Raw genomic sequence first — 17,533 nt, forward strand, 5'->3', positions numbered from 1 at the left:
AGATCATCTAGGTGGAGTGTCCTTTAGAGAAATCCCTACAGCTTGAGATATGTTGGCCTGTAACTGACCCTGACAGGGACCCACACCGTTATCATCATCATTATGGTCATACATGGCCAGCAGGGATGGCTGCTGTGTCCAAATTCCTGCAGTTGAACTTAACTCTTAGAGAACATAATGCAATAGTTGGCTATACCAGTATAATGTGACTGTTATGTTGCCACATCATTGTCAGTTGACAAAGACCTTACTATCAGACTTTAAGGATGCATAACAGTTTACACAATTTTTGTACTGGTTCATGTGGATCTCTCTGTCTCCCCTTCTGTCTCATTGTGTCATATGGATTACTGTTAATGTATTATGTTGATCTGTTCTGTACGACATCTATTGTCCATCCTGGAAGAGGGATCCCTCCTCAGTTGCTCTTCCTGAGGTTTCTACCGTTTTTTCCCCGTTAAAGGGAGTTTTTCCTTATCTGCTGTGAGGGTCCTAAGGACAGAGGGATGTCGTATGCTGTAAAGCCCTGTGAGGCAAATTGTGATTTGTGATATTGGGCTTTATAAATAAAATTGATTGATTTATTGATTGATGTGGATTAATGCAGGGCTTGAAGTTCTCCGGCACGGTGCTGGATTTCCGGCACAGGAATATTCGAAGCGCAGCGCCCAGCAGCGGAGGCAGTTTTCAATCGGCGCCCATGTTAACCTATCTGACTGACTCTCCACACAGGCCGCTGAGCAAAGCGGAGCGCCCATGGAGGCTCGTGCACTGCAGTGCTTCAGTTCGTCTGGTCTATTTTTCACGCGAGCTGCGAGCGCTTCTGTTAAGCTGGATAGAGCGGATCGTACCAAACAGGAAGTCAGACACCGAAAAGATGAGAGAATCCAGCCAATTTTCAAAATAAAATAAATTTTAAAAATAAAAGCCTGTTTAATTATGATGTTGCTTGTCCGTCTATAAATATTTGTTCAGTTTGGTCTAGACACGAGAGAGATGAAAACACACACACACACACACACACACACACAGAAAGAGAGAGAGAGAGAGAGAGAGAAATGGCTACAGGTTGGGGGCTGCAATTCAGAGAGATAGAAGATGCTCCTTGATGTCAAAGGTTGTGAGTTCAAGCCTCAACTGATGTAAAATGTACATTTTAATGCAGACGTTTTTGTTGTCTTCCTATTCTGCCTCTTGTTGCTCAGAATTGCCTAAAATTGCCCGGCCCCAACCAGATTAATTCATTTAGATGTCAAATGTTCAAAATTTTATCCGGGGGGGCAAGCCCCCGGACCCCCCTAGCGCAGAAGGCTTCTACAACCGCGAAGATAGCTATGAATGGCTCTCTAAATGTTGATATGCAAATCATCGCTTATCTTTAAGACCTAATACAGGTGGAACATTAGTGAGGCTGTACATCTGTTGACACGAAAGATGATCTGCAGGGAATGCCCCGGTTAATGGATAGACCCAGGATAGATTGCATCACCAGGAAACACCCTTGGGGAAATGGGCTAAGAGCTCAAGATATCAATAGAAAGAGCTCCATGTCAGCCACCACGGCTAAAGGTATATCCATGCATAATTTATTCCTCTGTGTCTATACCATTCCACACACACACGCAACGCTGTACATGCTCATAGACCTCTCTCCTTTGGCCATTGACAAGGGAGCTTTGAAAAACAGCTTTGCTCTCGACAGTCCCATCAGATATTCAGAGATATACCGCTAGCCATTGATGACAAGGCCTGAACTGACAGGGAGAAAGGGAGATGAAAGGGATAAAGCCCTTTTGGTACCACATTCCAAAACCTAGATTATGGATGCTTGGACGAGGGATGGGTAAACTGGTGTTTGTTGTTTTCTTTGCATTCATTGACTTTCAGTCGAAATCTGACCATTTTGATGACTTCATGTGAAAAAACAATTGTTTTAAAAGCACATTTATCCATATTTAATGATATATGAATACTCCACCTACCTGCCACATCTGCCATATATGATTCAGATAAAACTCAGGTGCATTATACCATTATTTCTGTCTCTGAATCAGTTAACGGTGCCTGCAGTGCTCACATGCTGTAAAGGACAATTGCTTTGATAACTTTTACACAAACTTGAATCCTCCTCAGCTGCACGTAATTGGTTTACAGAGCCAAGTAGGAATAACAAGTGCTTTCTGCCGAATGAAGAATGCTCAACTCGACATCCCTGTGAATGTACTTCATTATCGTTTCGACTGTGGTTGCAACTGGTGGAGATCAGGCATTTTCAGGGACGCATTCATCTTTGTGTTATGTATCGCAGTGTGAAATTGGAATTGAGTGGCAAGGGTGCTGGCAGTGACATTTAATCTGTCAGAGTCAATAACATGTACCAGCAGAACGGTCGTACAACAGCTAAACAGCGTGAGGGACACTGGACTGTACAGCAAATGTGTATCGTGTGCTGCTAAATGCTTTCCCCAGTCCACAGAGAAGGGCTAAACAGGGGTAAAATCATGGAGCTAGAACTCTGAATTTAAATCAGACATTTACTGACTCTCAGTATAAATGAGCATCAAGCACCAGACTGTTAAAAACAATCTTCCGCTGCTTTAATGACACGGCTTCTCTGTCTGATTTGTTTTGCAGGAAATCGTGGACAAAGACGGCAACAGCAAGCTCCTCTCCTTCACAATCCCCTCCCTGTCCAAACCATCGATATATCATGAGGTGGGGCTCCTGTCTGGACTATCAATCAATGTTTTACAGGTTTTTTGTACTTTCACTCTTCCTGCCTTTCCTGTCTTTCTCTTTTTATCTCTCTTGCTGTTTCTCTCTGCCTGTGCCTCCTTCCCACTGACTGCTATACAGACCTATTTTAGTGGCTATTTGGAAGATGACACCTCCTCAGTGTCCACTGCCTCAGAAGGTCAATTTTCATTAACCTCACCTCCAGCGCTGATCCATCTCTGTGTTTTAAGGTGTCAGTATGTGTGTGACACTGGACCTAAGGGGGGGACTTTTCACACAGGTAGTTCTCTCACTTTTTGTGCGTGCAACCAAAAGCTTCACTGTGAAAGTCTTTGAGGAAAGGTTGTCCGATGTTTGGCGCCCTTCTCTATAGGTGTGTTTCCATCCACCTGTTTTGCACATAAAATTAAGTGGAAACTCTATAAGTTGATAAATTCTCGGAGATACAGCAAAAAAGTTTTAAAGCTTGAGGAAGGGGGTAAAGTTGGTGTATCGAGAGGTAAATGCAGATTAGTGCAATGGAACAGATTCAGCAAATGGGTAGCTGTCAACACACGTATGTATGCACACAGGGCTGTTACTAAAAATCTTCCAAGAGCACAAAGCTGCAGTTTAAAACTCAGGATTTCCAGTGTCCTCTTCGTGATATACATCCGTTATATATCCATCTCATTGTGCCCTCCTCCTCTGTGGCACCTGACTGGAAAGTAAACGATTTTCAGAGCATTCAGTTAAAATTGGCTCTACATTTGGATGGACACCTATGCGTTTGGAAGGAAACCTGAAAGGGGAGGACATGCAGCAAAGTGTCCCAGGCTTTACTCAAATCCAGGCCACCGTGGTGAGGCATCAGCTTTAGTGGTATGCACTCTACCCAGCAAGCTACCAGGGCAGAACATGATGTCTGGCTTTTCACGGTTTTGTTTTGAGCATACCAACACCTGAAGTTCCTCTCTGCCCGAGCCACTTTTCTATCTTTTGTTTTCCATAAATCTAGTTTTGAAAACATTTGCATGAAAACTTAAGGCCAATAAGGACTATCCAGGAAAAATCCTTTACAGTTTGCACTTACACTCAAACTTCTCTATTTCTGTTGGACGTTTTTATTTTAAAATGAGGTGACTTTTAACTTTTTCAGTCCTGTTTATTCTGCTTTGGTCACTCACTCTGTCGTGCTGGGTTTGTCCAACGCCCCCGACTTCTGCCCTGACTGCTCTAACAGGGCACAGTATTGACTGTTGTGTTGGAATTCATTAGGAAGGTGTTTAACAGGATGTGCTGACCTAGGACCATTTACTGAGAGCAGAAAGAAGCAGTGTGTATTACAGTTTTAGACTTTTTCTTCCTGCTACGCAAAGCAGGGCAGAAAGTGCACAGTATATTTTCATACAGTATGACGGCCCTCAGTGGGTGCTAGTGTGTGAGTGTTGATGAGACTACAGTGTGTGGCATGTGCTGAAGGCGATTTATCGTTGTAATTACAAGCTTGAGAGGCTCTTTCCTCCATGCTGTGAGATTGAAGAAAGCGTGGAGGCGGGGTGGGGTGGGGGGTTCGTGTATGCATGAATCACAACAAGCTTCCAAGGATGCTGTAGTATGCCACCACACATCACAGGACCATATCCCCAGGCCTCCATCATTAGCATACACTCCAGTCTCTCTTTTTCGTATTAATCCATCGTCCCCTCCTTCTCTACTCAGAATCACCCAAGATACTTAGGACAGAATATCAATTCAATTTAGGGGTCACTTTCACTCCACACGCCATCAGAATAAAGTGGGCTTGTGACATATTCCCAGACATAAATCAATCATTACCTGTGCCACTTCCTCTTTCTGTTTTACTCATGAAAGAAAGAGGAGCATGCCTTATGCATGCCTTCTGCATGCATAAGGTAAACAATAAAGTATTATTCTATTCTATTCTAAAGGGACATGTCACCCTAAAATCAAAAAATACATGTATTGTTTCTCTTACCTGTGGTACTATTGTCAAGTGTTGGAGATAATGGACGTAAAAATGTCTGCCTTCTCTCAAGTATAATGGAATTAGATGGCACTCAGCTTGTGGCACTCAAAGTGCTGAAAAAATACATTTGAGTTGCTGTGTTGAGATGTGGGGCTTTATGATCAAGTGTTTTCCACTTTGGGCATTTAATGGCTGTTTCCATCTTGTGGTGTAGTGGAAGGTCTGATGGAACATCAGGGACAGCAATGGAAAAGTCCTGGACTTTATCCTGTCATACCTGTGCCATACACGCCAGTAGTTTTTACTGATGTATTTTAATTATTGTCAAATAAACTAAACTACAATAATTCCTAGATGAACCGCTCATAACAAGGTTTTTGGATTATCTTGAATAACCAGGTCATGATTTCTGTAAAGAGACATCGCTGTGGGTATTTTGTTTGGCACTTGGCACCACAAGCCGAGTGCCAACTAGTTCCACTACATTAGAGAGAAGGCAGACATCTCTATGTCCTATCTCCAGCGCTCAGCAACTCACACCAAAACAATCTAGACTGATAAATAACACCACAGGTAAGAGCAGGCATGTCTGAAAACTGGCCAACAGCCTGCAGCTTGTTGCTCAGAGTATATTACATTTAGCCCCACACATTATTGGTTAATTATGCAAGATCACTTTGCATTTTTTCCATTCACCTCACAGAGGCAGGACTGTCATACAGGTTGTAGACATGCACCCAGTAGGAACTACACAGGCAGAACAAACTTGTTTTCATTAACAGATGGTAAACAAACAAATGAATGGTTGCCTAACAGCAGACGTTCCTACTAGGTCGCAGACAATACCACAGCAAAGTAGGAGTATAAGAAAATATTGACACACTTTAGTATCAGGATTTCATGTTTTGTGATACAGTGTTTTTGACATTTTTGTATTAATAGGTTGCATATGTTGTGTTTAAACCCCTAACTGCTAGATAGCAGTGTTGTTTTCAGTCATGTGACTCTCCCACTCCAACATAACAACATATCACTACCGTGTTACAGGAGCTGTGATAAATACAGATCCTACTGTTCTGATTGCATTGAAAAAGTTAACTTTTTCTAGTCAAATTTTATGCAGATGATGGAGTGTTCTTAATGACAGTCTTCCTTCAGTTAGATTTTAAAAATACCACAATTTAAATTGCCTTACTTACAATATTGCAGTATTTCCCATTTAACTGAATCATAACCCCTGTGTGGTGATGCGTATCCTGTTGCCAGATTCTTGCCAATACACAGCCCGACAGCACAGACATGTAAAGTTGACAGCGAGGACTGCCGCTTTCATGGGCGCCACAAAGTTGAATTCTTCACTTAAAGATGAAATAGTTGCATTTGTATGATTTTTTTTAAAATAGCCTATATGATGTGAGAAGCAGCTGGCCCCCAGGCATTTTCATGTTATTTAATCTGGCCCCCATTCAGTAAAGTTTCAGAGAAAGAATATGTATTTTTGAATTTGGGGTGAACTGTCCCTTTAAGTTTAATTTGCTGATTGCCTTATCAACCATATTTGTTGGGAACGTGTCCAACTGTTCTGGATTAACTTAATACTAGACAACAGGTACGCGTGCTTTATACTCTCCATACCTATTGCCAATAATTACCCAATAAAAGCATGACCCAGTAACGACCGACAGGAGCAGAAGGTGGCAGTAAGCCACTGAGATCCTGACAAATCTTGTCTCATGATCAGCTTAGTAAATGACGGCCTGAACAAGTCGTTGAAGGTATCTCGTGATGTGCAAAATAACACCTTGACATTTGCCACGCCAAAGGTTAATGTTTTAATTCATGAAAGTGAATTACCTTTTATCTCGTTATCAGAGGTGATTGTTGTGTCAGGCGAGGGCGGCACACCTTCACTATTAAACACAGCAGGAAAAACCCTGACCTGTCAGTACAGGTGTGCAGAAGCCTTTTAAGAAAACGGAAAGAGAAAGAAGTTGAAAGGAACTAGTGCAGAAATTCAGAGCTTAATGTTGTGTGAAGGAATTTGTAGAAGATACAAGGCAAGTTGCAACACATAACTTTTAGTGTAGGAGTTGTACAGTCAGCAATTTATCGACTAAAATTGGAAACGATTCTCAAATTTAGAAACTGATAAGTAAAGCCAACAGAGAGAAGTCAGGTGCTGCCAGGTTGGCAGAGGTCCGGTAGTTATATCATTCCCCTGTAATAAAATCTCCACACTAATCACAGCAGTTTTCCATCTGAACAGAGCAGAAGCCCCCGAGGTTGTCATTAAACAACATGAAGGGCACTGCAGGCAGCATCACTGCTGATGTACTATCATGTTGTAGGAGCCAACATGGTGGACAAGTGTTTTATAACCTTTGTTTTTCTCCTGTGTGTGCAGCCTTCTAGCCTGGGGTCCATGGCATTGACAGAGGGGGCCCTCTGTCAACATGACCTGATCAGAGTGGTGTACAGCGGCCTCCACCCACAGAGAGAGACCTTCACGGCTCAGAACAGGTACCACTCTGACTCCACCAGCTGTTAACAGAGAGCAAATAATCTGAGACGCAGTAACGTCACAGAAGAGATTAAATTGCAGCAGTTTAGAGACATTGTGCTAAATCTACCATACTGAATGACTTACCAGAGGGTGAAACCTTTTGTTGTTTTTTTAGATACAGAGAAATGGCAGTGCTGTAGGCTGTTCAGCCTCAGTAAACACAGGTGGCACCACAAGACTGTCATCATTCTCTATTTTTTGTCTCTATAGCCTCACATCTTATCCTTCCCCATAAGATGAAAAAGACCTTTTAAGATGATCAGAGCGTAACCCTTGATGCTCATTCAGCCTCCTCTGGCCACACTCAGCAGGCCTGAAAGCTTTTTTGGCTCTTGCATTTTCTCTGCTACTGTGGATGAATGATAATCTTAGCATAGTAATGAAGCGTGCTGGAGCCCTGCCAGAAAATGGGCTGCTGCTTGTTTGCAGTGGCACATGTGCAGAGACAGTCACATCATGAGCTGTGATACTTCAGATGTGTTAGGGCAGCACAGATAACGCCGGTCATCCTGCACGTTGTCCAGAACAGTGTGGCCCCTCGGCTATGATGAGCGCAAAGCATCATAAATAAAGTGAATGGATTTCAGCAGGGCCAGGCCTCGTAGCTTATCTGGAAACCCATTTGTGTGCCTGGGCCTGAGATAGTGTTTATGAGAAGAAAGCCCGAAGCTCCTGAGAGGTGCCGACTCACTCCAGCTGATGATATACAGCCAGGCCATTTACCTCCCCCTGCGCACAGAGTCAATTATGGCCCTTACACTCGAGGTCCTCCTCCTGGTTGTCCTCCATCAACACACACACTCTTAAACACACATGCACCAAATAGGGATGCTCAAGATTGAGATTTGGACTGATATCTGAAAACAGATCATTTCTAGCAGATTTGTTGTGCTCATTCAATAACACCGTTTATCTTTGCTTGTAAGCCGAGGTTTATCTACTGTATGTTACCATACAAACACTGCCTCTCTCCTAATTGATCTCTAAACAATCCACTGTTCTCAAATATCTGCAGTCTTGTGGCATCTGTGTTCATGTTTTTTTTCTGCAGCAGGTAGATTGACAGTTCCACTCACTCTGCTGACTAAGGCACTGCTGCATTGAGTGAAATGAGACATGAACATGTAATTTACATCACATTTAAACAGACATGGCCTATTATGGGTTTGAAAAAGGCACGCTTTTAATTAACACTTTGACAATACCCATAAAATGCGATAAGTCAGACACATTTCTGATTCCAGTACCAATTAGTGCCTTGTTGCTAAATATTTTACCACTAAAGGGCGGCTCTGTTGCATGTTCTCCCCATCTCCCCGGATTTGGTTCTCTCTGGCTTCCCCCCCACAGTCCAAAGACATGGCTCTGAATTGCCCGTACGTGCGAGTGTGAGCGTGAGCATGAGCATGAATGTGTCAGCCCTGTGATAGTCTGTTGACCTGTCCAGGCTGTGTTCTGCCTCTCACCCAATGTCAGCTAGGATAGGTTCCACCCGAAAAAATTTTACAGTAGAAATTCAGGTTTTTAATTGGGCTCGGGCCTGAAACTACTGCCGTGGTTCAGGCTTGGGTTGGGCTTGAATTTCGGGGCCCAATCAGTGCTCCAAAACACTGTAGCAACACGTTCACAGATAGAAGTTCAAAAGGACTGTTTGTATGACTATTTTAGTAGGACACAAATAAAACTGAAGTGCTAATAAACAGTATATTACTATAGCTTTCACTACTTTTGATGCGTAGAGCAGCCATATTGGACTTTGAGGTCAGGGCAGGTGAGGTTCCTCTGACTTTCCAAGTTGGAAATCCGACTTCAGGGGACATTCCAATTGGAATTTCTGACTGGGAACTGGGAAACTCCCACTTTAGGTGCACCGTAAGTCACCACACCTATTACAGTAACATTAACTTAATTAAATATCCATGCACAAGACTTCATGCAGTCGAATACGGAGCAACTTACTGATTTTCAATTTATGTCATACACATTGATTCCATCAAATTTGATACGTCAACAATGCCCTTTTTCCATATATTGCATTGTGTGCTACTGGCATCGAGCGTGATGAAATGGAGCAACTCTTTAGATTTCTTTTAAGACATTTTTTATACCTGTGACGCACACTGTCACGCCAACACACATGAGTGTGTAACACTCGGGGTGTAACATTTTTTTGCCTTCGCACTGGCAATAGTCGATGCAGGAAGCATCATGTTTTCAGGTTGTCCCTCTGTCTGTCCATACAGACATACGTCGCATTCTCATGAACACGATATCTCAAAAACGTCTTGAGGGAATTTCTTCAAACTTAGCACAAATATCCACTTGGACTCCACGATGAACTGATTAGATTTTGGTGGTCAAAGGTCAAGGTCACTGTGACCTTCCATCCATCTCATTCATGTAAACACAATATCTCAAGAACACCTTGAGCAAATTTTTTTATATTTGACACAAACTGTGGCAAGGACAAAGCCTTTGCACATTGGGCACCTGCTCTACCAGGTGATCTGCTGGGTGCCCCAAAGTAATGACATGTTACATCAAGAGGGTCAAAGGTCAACTTGACTTTAACAGCATAATGTTCTGCTAAAACACTTTTCAACATCATATCTCAGGAACAGAGGGGGAGACATTTTGTCAGATACTGAATTGCTGACACTAATCTTGGGTGCCCACCTTGAAACTGTGCTGATTGTATAGATCTCCTGTGCTGCCAGGGAGAGATGTATGTGGAGCATCCATGTTTTTACAGACATGGATGTAAACTGTAATTGCAACATCACCGGTGCACGGAGGCATACAACCATGTGGTGGTATTTCTAGTTTCTGCACGCCTTTATGACATATTGGCTCACTGCATTGATGAGATTTATTCCCCAGGGATTGACATTTGGTACCGACTGAGAGGACATTTTTCAATACTTGATAGTATCAAAGCAAATTGGTCGGTGCCAGAAAAGTATTGAAGTTTGGTATTCAGCCATACAAAGTACAGTACTTCACAATGAGCGAAACAGCTTCGGCAAGCAGTTTGCTTAAGAGACTATTTTATGGTTCAGAGTTCATAAATTGCATGAGTAACTCTACATAATTATCTAGGTGTCAGAAGAATAGGTGGATAGAATGTTAAACCAAAAATGGTCAGTTTGGGGTTATGCTGAAATCAGATGAAACTGACATTATTTAAAGTCATTACATGATTGCATTCTTGTTGTTTTAACTTTAACCGAACATTTTGTGATTGCAGGTTTGAAGTGCTGTGTTTCCTCATGCTGTGCTACAACTCCGCTGTGGTGTACATGCCGCTATCTTCCTATCAGTCAGTTTGCAGAATGAGCTCACGGTGAGGAAAATGCACATGAAAAGCATGTGTCCTGTTTTTTTTTGTCTTTCATTATCCACAGTTTTGTCCTTTTTGTACCCAATTTGTGACCACCCTCTCCTTTTCTACCTCCATTACCTGCTCTACTGAATCTAGTATTAAATCACCTCCTCTACCCTGTAGCCATGCGCTGACCTCAATACTGACTACCCTGGTCGCAGGAGGATTTGATAAGTACAGTTTCTTGAGGGCTCAGTTGTCTGCGATTGGCCAAATGAAAGCATCCCTGCTGGATACCTGTCTGAGTCTGTCTGTCTGGGAAGCGCTGAAATGCCCTGTAGTTAGGAGAAAGGCTCAATGTGGAATTCACAATATGAGGCACTGTGGTCAGGCCGCTGCCCAGCGATTGTTCCACCTGCAGCGTGCAGACGGTTCAGGATATGAGGACTTTCCTACCGTGAGCGAGCAGTGAGACAATGCCTGAAGCAAACTTAGTCTAGACAGGCAGCAAACTGTGACTGTGAAGTTTTCAGAGCATTAGAGTTTAGCCTCAGTGTGTAGTTCCCGAACACCCCATTGTCTAACCTTTCCTGACCTCTACAAGTGTAGAGTAGATTAAATTTTGCTCCCCTCTCACACTCTGTTTGATGTGTTCACTCTTTGTGTAGTTTACTCAGGAAGTGACTGATGGTCTCTTTAATTCTTCCCCTCATCGAGGCTCATCTGATCTATGCTACATCTCTTTGCTATATGACTTTGCTCACCTTACTTATATGACTGTGTATGTGTGTTCCCTCTTCAGGCTGTGTGTATGTGGCTTCCCCCGGCAGCAGCAGAAGCTCTGGAGGGAACCCTGCAATCGTGTGCTGCTGGACCCCGAGTTCATGGTGCAGATGCTGACTGCCGTTTATCATGCCATGTATGTATCTTTAAAGCTGCAATAACTGTTAACAAACAGTCACTCATTTACACATCCTGCAGTAATGGAGCAACATTAGAACTTATTTGGACTCGTGTTTGTGGCCATCTGGTTAATGCAAGTCTATATTTATCCCGTGTTAGCTGTATTTTTGTCTCTACCAACTCCTGAGGAAAATATCTGTCTCTTTTATCCACTTATTGTTCCACTATGTTCACCAGTTCGGTGCTAACTACCATAAATTATACTATAGGAGTGCTGAGAGTGACCCAAAACAGTAATGTTGCAGCTGGACAGCTTAACAATGAGCTGAAACTTGCTGTAAATTTCTATAAAGCTGAGAAAAGCTGATTCAGGTGATAATTCTCTGTAGGTTCATCCCATAGACTGTACATAAAGATGGAAGACCTGTCCCTACATCTTTCCACTGTAAAAGGAAAAAAAAAAAAATTCTGCTAAAATAGTCTGTGCAGCTGTGATCAGGTCGTGGAGCCGTGGTGTCGAGATCCTGCCTGTTATAGCCCACTGTATTGGCTTGGGCGGTATCTATTTTTTTACCTTCTTCACATTAAACCAGGCCATTCAGTACATAATGGAGAGTGGATGTAAATATATGCTATTTTTCCCCATGGTCTCTCTCTGCTGTTACTGGCCGACTTTTAGTCCTTATCCCCACCACTCATAGCCGATAGTGTTGAAAATCATACTGTTGGAATTTCTAAATACACTGGTATACCATAATATCATAATATCACCCAAGCCTACCTCCCATACACCCTCCTGACTCAACTGCGAGTCATTGCAGCTGTCAATCATGACATCACACCCCCTTTTTATAGCATCAAATACGTAAATAAAACTGAATTTGTCAGAAAAATGAACACTTCCACACACATCAGTGTGATAACGCCTACCAAAAATGACAAACTAACAATCTCTGGGAAGAATTTATTTGACTTGTTATTTGATTGCTTTTTAGTGTGGCCCATGTCCCATCCACCAACATGGATGAGGCAGGGTTATGAACTATTCTGCAGCCAGCCAGAGATGTTTTGGATTCACCGAATGACGACCCATTCCTCATGCCTCAACTGGAAAAAAAATTTCAGGCTTAGGATTTTTTTTTTTTGCTATCACCCCTCCATAAACCTTGAAATAATTAGAAAATGTCATGATTCATAAACATCTAAAAGCCCAAGAAGTTACATGATGTAAAATGAAGAGGAAATATTTAAAATCCTGTAACATTTCTAGGTTAGAAATCAAATTTAAGCTAATTTGTAGCACTGACCAACATTAATCTTGTGTAGAAAAGGTCAGATTTTATAGAGTTGTATTCCTTCTGATGAAGCATGCATTCAGATGACACTCAGGTGGATTTAATGTGTGTTACATTAGAAACAAATGCAAAATTGAAGTATCTTGGTTAGTGTTCTCAGACTTTTGGGTCCCACCGCACATAACACAGTGTTTCTCATTTTTGGTATTGTGCCCTTGCGGGACATCACTAATGAGGCCAGTCTCTCTTCAAGTTTGCTGTGATCTACTGCAGAAAATCTCCCAACAGCATATGCTAGCACTGTACCACAGACAGAAGCTCCCCACTGTACACACTGATTACATCGGCAGTGCATTGTGGGAGCAGGTGATTTCATCCCCTATGAGGACAGTCGTTGCAAAGCTGATTACAGCTCCTCGATGATAGCTTGTCCTCGGCAATGGATCCCCTGATATGGTAGCGACTGGAATCACCACTGTTAAGGATAGTGTAGCAAGAAGGGGGGGGGGCAGGGGGGCTGAGTATGCATTCTGCCTCATCACCCTCACGAGCATACACAGCAGCAATCAGGAGATTGGAGCGGTCAGTGCCTCTGGAGAAAAAACTAGACTGCATGTGTGTGTGTGTAAGAATAATAGCCTTTTTAGTAATCCCTACCATAGGTCACCTCAGTGACAGCCTGAGCTCTCACATTCACCCTTGGCCCGAGCAGGAGCATATGAAGGGCAGATAAGCATGAATCCACAGCTCTACACATGCAGAGGGACCTTGGCACTCGTCGAGGACACTCTGGGATTTAGGTTAATATGTCCGCTAATGCTACGGCGTTGTAATACCACGTGAAGAGAGGAGAGGGAGAGGCACAGGGGGATATCAGAACAAATAGACACACACCAAATTTCTTTTTTATTTATTTCTCCTGTCCGGTTTCAAATGTATTCCGGGCTGATTTTCCAGCCTTCAAAACATCAGAGAGTCTGTTTCTACCTGCCCATTCATTCCATCCCTTTCATCTCGAGTCTAAAGGGAGCCCCGTGCATTTGTCCCTGGCTGTGTGATTGATGCATGTGCAGGACCGGATCAAAGAGGTTTCAGCCGTGCAGTTCTTCTCCTTTTCTTTATTTTTAATGTATAATGCATTTATTTATTGATGCTGCTCCTTTTAATCCCTCTTGATTGACGACGGGGTTGTGACATCACCTCATGCAAAGCTAATGATAGCCCTCATCTTGAGCAAAGAGCCAGGTGATAAACAAAAACAGTTACCAACACCTGCACTTGGATTCATCCTTTTTTCACACTATTTGCATATCAGTCGAACACATAGACTAAACACAAATCTTGAGCTTTATTATTGCTAAATTTGCAAGTTTCCCTGCATGCATTTTTTTTGGATTTTCACAGAATCCCAAAGGAATGAATGTGTCCCATGTAAATCTTCACTTAGTTCTGCAAGAAAAAAGGTAAAGCACGGGTTAAACTTACAATAGCATGACAATGTCTCCTTCCCTCCTCTCCTGAAGCTGCAGGCATTACTAAACAACTAATAATAGTTCACAGGGATGTGACTCAGACATCAAGGCATCTTGTCGGACACTCCTGATTACATAAATAGGATCACAACATGACGTTGTTAAATGCCGGTGTATGTATTTGTGTTTTGTTTTTTTTAATGTGTAGATACAATGGAGAGTGGGAGATGGGGCGGGAAGCTCTGGAGGACATTCTGTACAGAGCCCAGCTGGAGCTTTACTCCCAGCCTCTCCTGGTAAGAGCAACAACACAGTGTTTGTGGAGTTAATGGAATACTCCACCCCCAAAATGATCATTTGTATATCAGTTATTTACCTGTGTGACTTGAATTTGTGAAGAAAACTCCTTGCCTGATATCAGATTGTCAAACAATGACACTCAGTTTCCATCTTCAGTCTGACACTGCATCCACTAACTGATTTCCACGGGGGAGGGACATTCAATTGTCCCTAATCAATAACTAAACACAGGGTTCATGAAAAACCTGGAAACGTCATGGAATTTCGCAGTCAGTTTCCAGGCTTAGAAACGTCACAGAATTAGTAAAAATCATTGAAAGTTTTGAAGAAGTCGTGGATTTGTTTGGTCGTTTGTGATTATAATGTGAAATTAATCTTCATAGATAACCTTCTAAGTGTAAGTGTTGATCTATCACATTTTGTTTACCATCACGTACGTTTCTTCATTTTCTCCCCGCGGTCCATCTCTCTTTTCATGTATTCCAGCTAGCTGAGATTATGTTTGTATGAAGTTTGAATCTATGTTTGAAATCGCCGGGCCTTGAAAAGATATGGAAAAATATTGAAATTTTGTCCATATAAAGTGTGGGAATCCTGTAGAAACAAACTTATCTGCCTGAAGCTAATGTCATTTTAAGACTGGGTTCACACTGGACATGGAAGTGCCCTGATTTGGTAATAGTCATGCAGCCGCCTGTCAGCAGTTGCTGGCCATTCACACCAGAGCCACATTTCCCCACGCTGGTCAGCAAGTGACTCTGCTCTCTGCTCTGTTGAAATCACATGTTGAGCTCTGTCGCTGTCTGCCCATGTGTGTTTGAGAGTAAATTTGTGTCTCTCTCGCCTCTATTTAAACACAACTGACAAACATGTGGAAGCAATGGGTGCATATTCTATTATTTATCATAGTCGGATAATTTATATCATACCTAATATATCCTATATCATTCAAAATTGGAAGGAAGGCCAGGAAACAACAGGCTTGGTTGAGTAACAGCAGAACTCCTGGCCAGTGAACGAGCTGGGAGGCAATATTTCAATGGAATGCACAAGCAGAGTTCAAACGCATGCACTTGCCAACGCGCTACCCCATCTATGCCTGAGACCATTTATGTGGAAGTGTTTTAAATAGTTGACGTTTTAGTGAAAATGTTTGGAAAGTACTGAGCATGAGACTTGGAATATGCCGCATGAGTTGTGTGAGAGTTTGTAAATGGATGTGTTGATATAGTTTTGCTTTTAATGAACTTGGACCCCAATGACTTCACTTCATTAAGAGTTTTCTTTGTTTTTGGATTCTTCATTCACTGTGGAGGCATGCGAGAAAAGCTAAGTTTTCTTCACAAATTCAACATAACACAGGGTGATTAACTGATAGAGAAATGATCATTTTATGGGTGAAGTGTTCGTTTAATGATATTTTCAACCTGTCTGAAACTGTGAAGCTTGAGTCAAATACAAAACACTGTTTGATCTGCCATGTTTCACACAAATCACCAGTGATGGCTGTAATCAGGCTTTGAATCTTCTAATACTTTCCTGGATTTATCACTAACTGCTTATCAATGTGTATCTGTGTACGTGTTACCTCCAGCTGGGGAATGCCATGAAGAACTCGCTGCCAGAGACGGCTCCCGATGAGTCACGGGGGCGCAAGGTGCTCCAGGTGGAGGTGACACCCACCATCAGCCGCATCTCCATCTCAGCCATCACCACCGCCTCCATACGACGCCACCGCTGGAAGAGAGAGGGTAAGACTACAGCAGCCTTGGAAACAGGAACACCTGCCATCATGGCTGCAGCACAGAGCAAATTGGACCAGGTGTCAGTGCAGGAGAGAGCTCAGTAGATGTGACAGCTCAGTAGATCCATTATAATACTTTTTATTTATTAGTTCGAGTTATGTTATGCAAGAAAAACCACCAGTGTTTAGTAATGATTTAAGCTGCAAACTTACAAACTTTTTTTCCAATCAGAGAAAAGCCACAAGAGGGAACTATTTGGTGAGAGAATAACTTTTCTGGTGTTTGTCCCAAGCAGTGAGAGGGAAACCTGTTGCTGTGTAAACCAGTCACACCATTAGCATCGTCCAAATGGTGTTTCATGTCAGTTATTGTATGTAACTGTGGTCATATAGTCTCTGTGTTGCAGTGCCTGTGCCACTCACTGCTCCTTATTGCTCTTTATTTTGCTCGTCTTGTCTACCAAGTGTGTGCTGTGCTTTGTATCACCAGTTAAATTTAAGGTTTGCAGTTTAAGGGGAAACTGACGACAAAATGGTGCCTGTAGATTCTACTGACTCCATTTTACCTAGTAGATGGGCGATTTACAGGGCAGTTCGTTTTTGAAAAATACCATTGCGTTCCTCTTTGCTATATTTTGTAATCTACAAATGAATTTACAGACAGCTGTTAGGCCTGCTGTGCCCATGATGAGGCCCGAATCCATTCAGGCTTGCTGCCACTAAAGACACACATTTCCCCGTCTGTGTTGTTGACTCCCAGATTGTTTTGACTACTCAACCGATGCAGAGTTGAGCCTCATCGTCAATCCTCCTAGCCTCGCCCAGCACCAGCACCACCAACACACTCCCTGGGACCCCGCAGCCAAAGAGGAGAGAGAAGGGCGGCCTCACAGCCACCACAGCAGCAGCAGCAGCAGCATCATTCCCCCCATCACATTTGAGGGTAGGGGACAGAGGCGGACACTCAGAGCAGGGAGGGTCTCAGAAGGAGGTGCCCCTTCGATCTGTATCTTCCCAACCCTCCTCCCCCTACTCCTTCTCAGCTCGAGGGGGTTAACTCTGCCGTTCTCATTTTGGCTACCTCTTCACTTCCCCAGAGTATACTAACTCCTCCAGTCTATAAGACCCCCAGCCAACAACCCCGCTACTACCAGACCACTGCTATTTTTCGTCCCAACCAAGAATGGAAGAGTCGCCTATTCTGGGTTTGAAGGAAGTGTGGCTAGTGG

The 17,533-nt window shown here is 42.9% G+C and overlaps 1 protein-coding gene across 2 annotated transcripts in view; it reads left to right on the top strand.

Annotated features, from left to right (window-relative positions):
- Positions 1-17,533, top strand: part of LOC117251410 (hyccin 2) — a 55,084-nt gene that overhangs the window by 30,465 nt on the left and 7,086 nt on the right. The window contains exons 6-12 of one of the 2 annotated variants that reach the window (XM_033617672.2): positions 2,635-2,715; positions 7,110-7,225; positions 10,516-10,611; positions 11,393-11,509; positions 14,469-14,556; positions 16,155-16,311; positions 17,065-17,247. In XM_033617672.2, coding sequence (XP_033473563.2) covers positions 2,635-2,715; positions 7,110-7,225; positions 10,516-10,611; positions 11,393-11,509; positions 14,469-14,556; positions 16,155-16,311; positions 17,065-17,247 — 838 coding nt within the window. The remainder of the gene's footprint in view (positions 1-2,634; positions 2,716-7,109; positions 7,226-10,515; positions 10,612-11,392; positions 11,510-14,468; positions 14,557-16,154; positions 16,312-17,064; positions 17,248-17,533) is intronic. The other variant, XM_033617673.2, reaches the window with a different exon arrangement.

Source organism: Epinephelus lanceolatus, chromosome 14 (assembly GCF_041903045.1).
Source record: "Epinephelus lanceolatus isolate andai-2023 chromosome 14, ASM4190304v1, whole genome shotgun sequence".
NCBI lineage: Eukaryota > Metazoa > Chordata > Actinopteri > Perciformes > Serranidae > Epinephelus > Epinephelus lanceolatus.